Raw genomic sequence first — 9438 nt, 5'->3', positions numbered from 1 at the left:
ACTGCTTAATATAATAAGCTTGTGAGATAAGCACAGTGGGATTGTCAGTGTTTTTTAAATTGATGGTATTCAGTTTAGAATGATATATAGGTATATATATATATATATATCGTCCTTGTTTTATTTGTCCTTTATTTGTACCCTGCGCCTACATCCACATCTCTGCCTTCACATTTCATATTCTCAAGAATAGGAATTTCATATTGTAATAATAGGCATATATGAATGATATTAATTAAGAAAAGTTTTCATCTAGACCTATTTTTATGAGATTTTAACAAACTATTGATTTTTAACCTTCTAAAGCTTTTAATTATATTGTGAAGCTTAATGTTTACTTTATTATTTTCTTCTTTTACTGTGGGAAATACAGGATTTTGCTTTTACTAATCAGTATATCTGTCAGCTGAGGGTAGCAGGGTGTGTTTATACAGCGGGTGTCTCCACATGCTCATGATGAACTGTTTAAATAATCCCACTGAACACTGGTTAACAGGGTCTCTGCTGCCTGGTGGTTTCTCTGTGCTGGTCAGTTCATGTGTGTAAGGCCAGTGATAAGTAGCCTGATCGCTAGTTTGTAATTCTCTCTCACTGAAATACGTGGTATATCATGAGCAGCAGCATATATTCAATAATAAGGAGAAGTGCTAGATATCGGTGAAGACTGTGAAAATGTGTATTTTATTTTGTTGCCAGAACAAGGAGTGTTGAATATGCTGGAAGATATTTTTTTCAGTAAATAAATGGGTGGAGGCAGATTCCAGGGACTGGTTTTATTTCTTTGAATGATTTGTGATTGTGTGGGTCATGTGCTGTGTGTTGCTCTTGCACCTCCTGCAGTCAGTCTGGCAGGCTCATGAGTGCCACCTGATTTAGTGGAGTACAAAGGAACCCAGGAAATATCAGTCCCGGGAGACAGACTGAGGCTTTCCTCTTCGAGAGACACGGGCGCCAGACAAGTCTGTAAACTTTCGAAAAGCATGTGACTGAGGCTGAGCTCTAATTGGCTTTTTTCAGATTGTCTCAGAGCACTGCGCCCCAGACCCTCCCACTTTTGATTTTAGCGAATCAGTGTTGTTGTTTTTTTATATATTTTGGCCTCATGTAATTGGATATTATGATATAGTTAACCAATTGACATGTGTCTTTTCAAGTCTTTATGGAAGTATTATTATATGCACAATATAAAACTGGATAAATAATATAGTGTCCTTTCTTCAATTTGACATACATTGAGTATTTAGGAGATTAGGACACACACACACACACACACACACACACACACACACACACACACACACACACACACACACACACACACACACACACACGCCCCAGCCCTTTATCTAGTACGTACTCAGACAATTAAACAGGTTTCTATCACTAGGTGGCAGAATTACGTTTGCTGTAAAAGTGATACTTCACCTTTAAGTGAGAAACACTTAAATTAATCTTCATATTATGTATAGCCTAATATAAACATTACCTAAGCGAAAGTGTTATGATTACACCTAATTCGGGATACAATTTACTCCAAATAGTTACTTATCATTAAAATTAAGTGAAACTAATTATTATTACCGTGTGCGCGCATATAGTAGCATCACCAATAGTTATAACATGGTTTCAAGTTAGAGGAAGTTCAAGGCTCGTCATAATCAGGAAACGAGAGAGAGAGAGAGAGAGAGAGAGAGAGAGAGAGAGAGAGAGAGAGAGAGAGAGAGAGAGAGAGAGAGGAAGTAAGGCTGATCTCGCTGTAGGCGTTATAGAAAACGCTTTAAACAGTAAAACGTTCGTACAGTTTATTAGTCACGCGGAAATCAGACACTTTTTGGCGGCGTTTGTTTGGACTTTCTCCAAATTCCCCTCCCACTGCGAGATTGATAGCTCGAAGGGAGAAGTTGCACACAAGGCTCAGCGGAAGTGAGCTCGGAGAAAGGCGACAGGGATACAAGAGGTTGATTTATTGAGCTGTAGGGTCGGTGTCCTAAAGCTCTCTCTGTTGCCGGAGGTGCTGTTCGAGATGAGTGAGGAGAGGCCTGAGGTGGAGCTCTTCGTGAAGGTGAGTTTCCCCGCAGGCTGCTGGAGAATCAAGGCCAACTGAACACCTTCACATTCTGTAACAAACCTAACATTATTAATGTAATAAAAGGTTTGTAATGTAGTAATTGGCTCAAAACGTGATGAAATCGTAATGTAATAACGATTGTAAAATTATGACATTACATTATGAAATCACCAAAAATGCTGTTATTTTGTGAAAAAGTATATAAATAAAAAAGGGTGAATTTCTTTTAATCTAAATATAGTTTTAAACTACCTATGAAAAATGAACCAGATTTAAATATCCATGCATTTATTATTTCTATTACTATTTTTATTGTTGTTGATAATGTTATTAGTAGTAATAGTGTTACAGTCAGCACTTACAATATTACAAAACATACTGTTTCAAGGCAGATTTCAATAATGAACAGGAAAGTAAGGTGTTGGGCTCCACGTGCTGCCAGTACAGCTTCAGTGCTCCCCGAACCATTCTTCCAAAAGATATTCCTGCGTTTGGTAATTTGATGATGGTAGTGTCTAACACCTCAGTCCAAAATCTCCCATATAGGTGTTCAACTGTGTTGAGATCTGCTCACTGCAAAGATCATAATGTATGCTTCATATTCATATGCGTGTATAAAGAGTGCATATGCAGTAAAACGAGTTGTTAGAGAGTAGCACAACTTGAACACCAGTAATTTAAATAACTAAAATAATATTAATGAAACAAATAGCCGTTTCAACCATCAACAAATGGAAAACAATAATAAATCCACAAACTGAAGGATGCATCTATGGTACATAGATCGTATCATCTCGTGTGAACCTAAGCTGTTTCCACCACAGGAAGATGGTGAAACGAAACAGGTTGTAAAGAACTTGTGTATAACTATTAATAATTCAGCAGCACATTACTAAAATATGAATATGCAGAATATGTAGGTCTTTTTTTATGGTTGCTATTTAAATAATTTTATTTATTTATTTATTTATCCAGTGCATAAAACTTCAGATCTGTTTTGGGCCCGTAGCAAATTCAAATGATGGAGCAGGTCAAAACCACACAATTTGTGCAATTTTTATGAAACTCTTTGACTTTACAATGTAGCCTGTGCTCATAATTTTATGTTGAGAGAAAATTTTTCAATTGTAAATATTGTTCCACATATGCATTATGCGCTGCAAATAGATTATGAAACATGATTATTTTGCAATTAACTATGACTCATTTGCTGTCATGTGTTTATAATGTAATAAGTGTTTCACAAAATAATCTATTACATTATGTGAATTTTTTTTTGTTGTGAGCACATATTACATAAATTCTCAATTAATAAGTTGAGAAAATTATTAAGTTATGAACATTTCATTGCATTAATAATATTTTATGCCTTATTATTAAGTGCTATAGAATGTTTTTTTTAAATAAGTAAATAAATCAAAGAGTCAGTTAAATAGATACATTATGGTTGATTTATTCCTTGATTCCTTCATTTTTATGTCCTAATATGCAATATATTTTCAATGTAGTCAATCTACGAGCTCTTCATTATTCAGTTGACTGTTAAAGTCCCAATGAAGTGGCTTGATAACAGCAGTTTTTTATGTAGCATTTATAAACAAAATGTGGAGGTTGTCTAACAGTTTACAATGTATGCTCTCCTCTATAGTGCTTTAAAATACAATATTTACCCATGTATGCCACAGCCACTAGTGCAGCTCATGCGGGCAGGGGAGTGTGGTTTACCTGAACAGCTCCTCCATTACACTTGCCCCTGTCTAAACCTCATGCCTATCCAGGACATGGCTAGTGGTCACTATTCAGCTATTGTATATCACCCTATATCTCTAATTTTAAATGTTCACTCAATAAGCATCGGAAGTGGGACTTTTAGCAGTGCTGAGAATATGTAACGGACCGGCGTGACAATGGAGATAAGAAGCATATGCCAGCTTTATTAAACAGATCATGATGAAGACCGGCCAGGTCAAACACCAGCAAACAACAGTATCCAAGGTAAGACAAAGAGGTATCCAAAAAACAGGCAATGGTCAGGGCAGGCAGCAAACAATGCATGAATGTTTGCACATGTTGTGATAACTATGAGTCCCTCAGTTATCCTCAGTGTGTAAAGATGGATCTCAAACTCATGCAGTCACTGTTGGAAAGGGTTCAAATATGCAGAAAATGCTGTAAAACTTTTCCCGAAGAACAGTGGGCCATTGAACTGCTCGGGACAAACAGGAGACTCATGAACAACTATCACAAAACATAAAAACAGTCATGGATCATCCAGATAATTACAAATGCTATTAAAAAACAACAGTGTGTAAACTTTTTAACAGGGTGATTTTTATAAATTAAGCCGTTGTTTTGTCTTGTGGTCAACATCTGTTATGTGAATGATCCCTCATATTTTTTTTTAATTATTAACATTTTGCCAGGTGTGTATGAACTTTAAACTTTTATATATAAATCTTTAGCGTACCTTCATTTTTTCTTGTGTATCACACCCGATGCCAGTACTTCAGTGTCTGGCTGATTATTAATCACACTATCCAGGAGGGGCACTACATCAATTATCTCTCATCTCGACAAATCCCCTGCATGCAAGCAGAGTCGTTCTGTCCTATCGCCAATGAGGACGTCCATTATCGCATGCTCACACACACACAGGCACAGGGACTGAAGTGGCACCGAATTTCTGTTTTATTTGAAAAGCACAATTCCACTGTTCTGCTTTCCATCTCAGATGAGACCAGGCCCAGAGAAGTCAGAAGCACTTCTGGACAGATGTATGGCTTCTGCTTCACACATAAAGCCTTAACTCGCTTCTGTGGATAGACTCTGTCAAAGGTTTAGCTGAGTCCATGTCATGATATCTATTATGGACAGATGATAGTTCTTAAGAGAGAGTCATCCGAGGGATCAGAGCTCACAAGCATGTAGAAGGATGAAATGTCCCAAATCCTACCAATCTGTCTTTGAGGAACACTGTTCTGAACGTGCTGGATTATTTACCTCCTTGCTCATGAAGGATTAGGTTTTTTTTTTTAATATAAACAACTGCCTCAGCAATTTAAACATGTTGTTTCCCTTGTAATGTGGTTCATATCACCTTGTTATCGAATTCCTAAAATTGTCCTAAAAGTCTCAACTTTTCTGGACTGTTATAGGTGTCAAAATCTTTCAAAAGCAATGCAGCTGATTAACTTTAAAGATCACTCTTCATGATTGACACAACTAATTATTCTGGCTCCAAACTCACATTCTCAGTTTGGGTGCAATATGATTCCTTGCTGTGGCACAAAAACAAAACTAAGTACTTTTCTGTAATTGTGTTTAAGCATAAATTGGGTTGTTTGGAAATCTCTAGTGATTCTCTGTATGTGTGTGTAGGCAGGAAGCGATGGTCAGAGCATTGGGAACTGCCCGTTCTCTCAGCGGCTCTTCATGGTCCTGTGGCTGAAAGGCGTGACCTTTAATGTGACCACCGTGGACATGAAGAGGTGGGTGTTTCTGTGCATTCACTAACCTAACGCAGATGCATAAATGTATAAATTCATGTGAAACCTAGACTTTTACTGCTTCAAACCAGTAGTATGCTGCATTGGATACCAAAAAATTGGTGGTCCAATTAAAAAAAAAAAAGACATTTTCATTCACACTGGAAATAGAAGGTCAAGTTCAATGCATTGCATTGTGGGATCTCCAACAAATTTTGCACAGTATGCATTCAGCATTTTGCACAAGTAGCATCTGGAAAACAAGTCGTATGCTATTCCTCTTTCTCTGTGTTGTGAGTAGGAAGCCAGACATTCTTAAAGATCTGGCTCCTGGGGCTCAGCCTCCTTTCCTGCTGTACGGCACAGAGGTGAAGACGGACACCAACAAGATAGAAGAGTTCCTGGAGGAGAGCCTCTGCCCTCCTAAGTAACTCTCTTCATTAACGCATGCTTGATTTCCCTTCATTCTGTGGCTCCATATCACTGCGTTTGTGTTTGTATTCCACAGATGTAATGTTTACAATATCCATTTGTCCTCCTCCTCCTCTTCATCCCTCTATCCACCACAGATACCCACGGCTGGCAGCTCGCAATCCCGAATCAAACACCGCAGGTCTTGATGTGTTCTCAAAGTTTTCCGCCTACATTAAGAATTCAAACCCGCAGATGAATGACAGTGAGTGCAAGAGTGCTGCTAATTGTTTTCATTCAATTAGATTTGTTAAAAAGATTGTTAAGTGGCCAGAACAGGACAAACGTCACTATATTTCTGGGCTGGTCCCAGGTCCCACACTTGTAAGCACATGTATGCAACAGGAAGTTAGCGTGCATGACTGTCCAAGGTCTGAATAATGCCAAAGCTCCAACCTAAATCCACACACATTTAATTGTGTTGTCTGTTTCATTGGTTCTGCAGACTCATGTCTCCTTTTTAAATACATAATTTAACATATAATACAAATATTCAGTCTTTTCCATTTTACTGGAGAACGCTGCAATCCTGTAGATTTAAAATGTGCATTTAATTAATTTTAGCCAAGAGGTGACAACATGAACTATTAATATTTTATTGGTCACATATCATCAAGTGATACAAACTCACAGCTCAGAGTTCACAAAATACTGGAAAACAGCTAAATTCACATGAGCTTGCATTTCCTGACTTCGCATGCATATAATCAATGAAATGAAAAGTGTGAGACAGCAGAGAGAAGTAGAGAGAAACAGTTTGAATGGCTGAGTTTTGTGATTGATTGTGTTCCATCACATCTCATTTCTGTGTTTTATGTGGACAAATTGCTTTTCAGTGGAACCTCGTCGCTTTTCACCTGGTTTAGGCCTGTTCACACCAAGACGAATGTTCACAGATCGTATATTATACCACAGTTCTCGTGTACCCCTGTGTTTCTGCTTTTCCATACTGCCACCTAATGTTGGCGTGAACTGCATTTTCCTTCAGCATGTCTGCCATTTTTTCCACATTGGTCTGAACAGACGTACCTCATGTGAATATCAGACTGGACATTCGTGTTGGTGTGAATGAGACCTGCCTCTGCCTATCAGTGACACATAGAGAAAAAATAGAGGCTTTTAAAATTAGGACAAGCTATATGAACTGTTTCCTTGTGCAGATCTGGAGAAGGGTTTACTGAAGGCCCTGAAGAAGCTGGATGACTACCTGAGCTCTCCTCTGCCGGATGAGATCGATGAGAACAGTGCTGATGATGATGTCACTTCCTCCACCCGCCCCTTCCTGGATGGCCAACAGCTCACTCTGGCCGACTGCAACCTGCTGCCCAAGCTCCACATCGTCAAAGTGAGACAAACAGCCAACAGACTGATGCTTAAGCAAGAGAGCTGACGAAAGCAGCGCTTATCTTCTCTTTTCCTCGCTCTCAGGTGGTGTGTCTAAAGTTTCGAGGTTTCTCCATCCCTCGCTCGCTGACGTCTCTGTGGCGATACCTGGACGCGGCGTATGCCCGAGAGGAGTTCTCCTCCACCTGTCCCAGCGATGAGGAGATACACGTGGCCTACTCCTCCGTCGTGAAGGCTCTCAAATAGAAGAAGGAACCCCACACACACTCACGTGCTTTATTACCGGTTCTCTTTCTAGATTGTCCTTGTGTTTCAATTGGTTCCTGTATATCTCGAGCACCTGAGGTTGTTTGCACAAGCAGAAGTCTCACCTTTCAACTAAACGTGGTCTTATAGTTCATATTTTTTAAAAGCAGCTGAACTGCAGAGGTCAGAGTTCATTTCTGTTGCTATACACATAGGCAGCCTGCAGCGATAATTACAAAATATGGTCAAATGTTTAAAAGGCAGCAGTAGTGGTTGTTTTTCAGTATTTTGTAGCTTTGCTAGCAGTTACAAACAGGATGTTGTTGCCTCATTCCTCTCATCACTGTCCCTCCCTCTCACTGTGTCATTATCTAGAGTCTGTAACCAAAGTCTTTAATGACAGCTTTTCACTCACGGCTCCTTTGGTCGCATACATTTCATAAACTGGTTTTCAAGCAATGGCTCTTTACATTCCATTGATTGAGTCGTGGAGACATCTCCATAGGAATCCTGTGTGATGTTTCAGATCTAAATTCATGCATTATGTGAGAAGAAAAAACTAAAATAAATGTTGTTATTCACTGAAAATCTTTTAAATCAGGAACTGCCCCCAAAGACAGTCTCATCTCTTAGCTACATGATATGATGTATGTGCAAATTTGAGTCGCTAGAATACTCTTCCATTTCTAAATATCACTGTCAACGTGCTCTTTGAAAACACTCAACATTTGTTGTCTTCTGAAAAAGAGGAAACCAGTGATGTTTTAAGTTGATTCAGGCTGTTTCTAAGAAGACCTTACAATATTATTTTTTATAAATGGCAAATCCTCAGACCTCGCTACATGCACTTCTGTGTTCACTTCCTCTTAACCACTTAACAGTCATTTCCAAATCTTACTCTGCACTCAAATGGACAACACAACATCAGTGCAAATATTAATGTGAGGATTTTATTGATTAGATGGATGTTACAACAAAGTCATTTTCTTCCTGCATTTCTAAAATTGTTATTTAGCAATACAGTTTATAATAAAGTTGAAATAAAAAAATAAAAAAATTTGAGTACATTTATTGATCCTTCATGTTTAGACATTTCAGGTTTAATAAAACTTAATATTTTAAAAGAAATTGTTTAATTAAAGCACACCAACATTCCTGTTTAAGGAACAGCCTCTAGAACATGGCCTGTTCATATGAAAAATATGCATTTATTTTTCTAGAATTAACAAAAATTACAAAAATGTTACTGTTGTGAGTGTTTACAGCAAAATAAAATAAGGCAAAGCTAATTAGCTGTCAGATTTAGCAGCTGTGTTAGTTTAACTGTTTATATTTAGAAGAAAAGTTTCAGTATTTTGAGTATTGAGTAACTATATGACTCATTCTCATGAGCCTTAACTCACTCTGTGTGTGTGTGTGTGTGTGTGTGTGTGTGTGTGTGTGTGTGTGTGTGTGTGTGTGTGTGTGTGTGTGTGTGTGTGTGTGTGGCTGCAGGCACTTCCTTTCAAGCATGGCGTCTGCAAGAAAGTCAGTCTTGTGTGCATTTAAAATTTGAGCTGATGCATTGGTTGCAAACGGATGGTGTTGGCATGTAGTGGTGTTTCTGAATATAAGACTTTGCTGATAATGTAGTGAGCACCTCCTGTAAGATTAAGAGCTCCCTCATCCCAGCTGGAGCGGGAGGGCCAGACCTGCTCCTGTCCAGCGGGGGGAGCTGATGGACGCAGCAGTGTTGCAGAGATCCGTGTCACAGCACTCATTCTGTAGTTGAAGGAAATTCCTGCTGAGGTTTCTCTCCACACTGTGATGGCAGGGCACAGCTGA

At 38.6% G+C, this 9438-nt stretch overlaps 1 protein-coding gene across 1 annotated transcript; it reads left to right on the top strand.

Moving 5' to 3' along the window:
- Window positions 1-1714: 1714 nt before the first annotated feature.
- LOC109061842 (chloride intracellular channel protein 1-like) lies at window positions 1715-8671 on the top strand. Its single transcript, XM_042776093.1, has 6 exons — window positions 1715-2062; window positions 5447-5556; window positions 5855-5980; window positions 6123-6229; window positions 7185-7369; window positions 7453-8671. Exons 1-6 carry the CDS (start codon window positions 2024-2026, stop codon window positions 7612-7614), a joined length of 729 nt encoding a protein of 242 aa, XP_042632027.1. The 5' UTR covers window positions 1715-2023; the 3' UTR covers window positions 7615-8671.
- The last annotated feature ends 767 nt before the right edge of the window (window positions 8672-9438 follow it).

This window comes from Cyprinus carpio, chromosome A19 (assembly GCF_018340385.1).
Source record: "Cyprinus carpio isolate SPL01 chromosome A19, ASM1834038v1, whole genome shotgun sequence".
Lineage (NCBI taxonomy): Eukaryota > Metazoa > Chordata > Actinopteri > Cypriniformes > Cyprinidae > Cyprinus > Cyprinus carpio.
The sequence above is the reverse complement of the archived record's forward strand: the minus strand, read 5'-3'. Positions and strand labels throughout refer to the sequence as shown.

Coding starts and splice junctions, on each gene's coding strand:
- LOC109061842 (XM_042776093.1), top strand. CDS start 2,024: ATGAGTGAGGAGAGGCCTGAGGTGGAGCTCTTCGTGAAG. Junction 6,230..7,184: donor AAACCCGCAGATGAATGACA/GTGAGTGCAAGA, acceptor TTCCTTGTGCAG/ATCTGGAGAAGGGTTTACTG. Junction 7,370..7,452: donor CCAAGCTCCACATCGTCAAA/GTGAGACAAACA, acceptor CCTCGCTCTCAG/GTGGTGTGTCTAAAGTTTCG.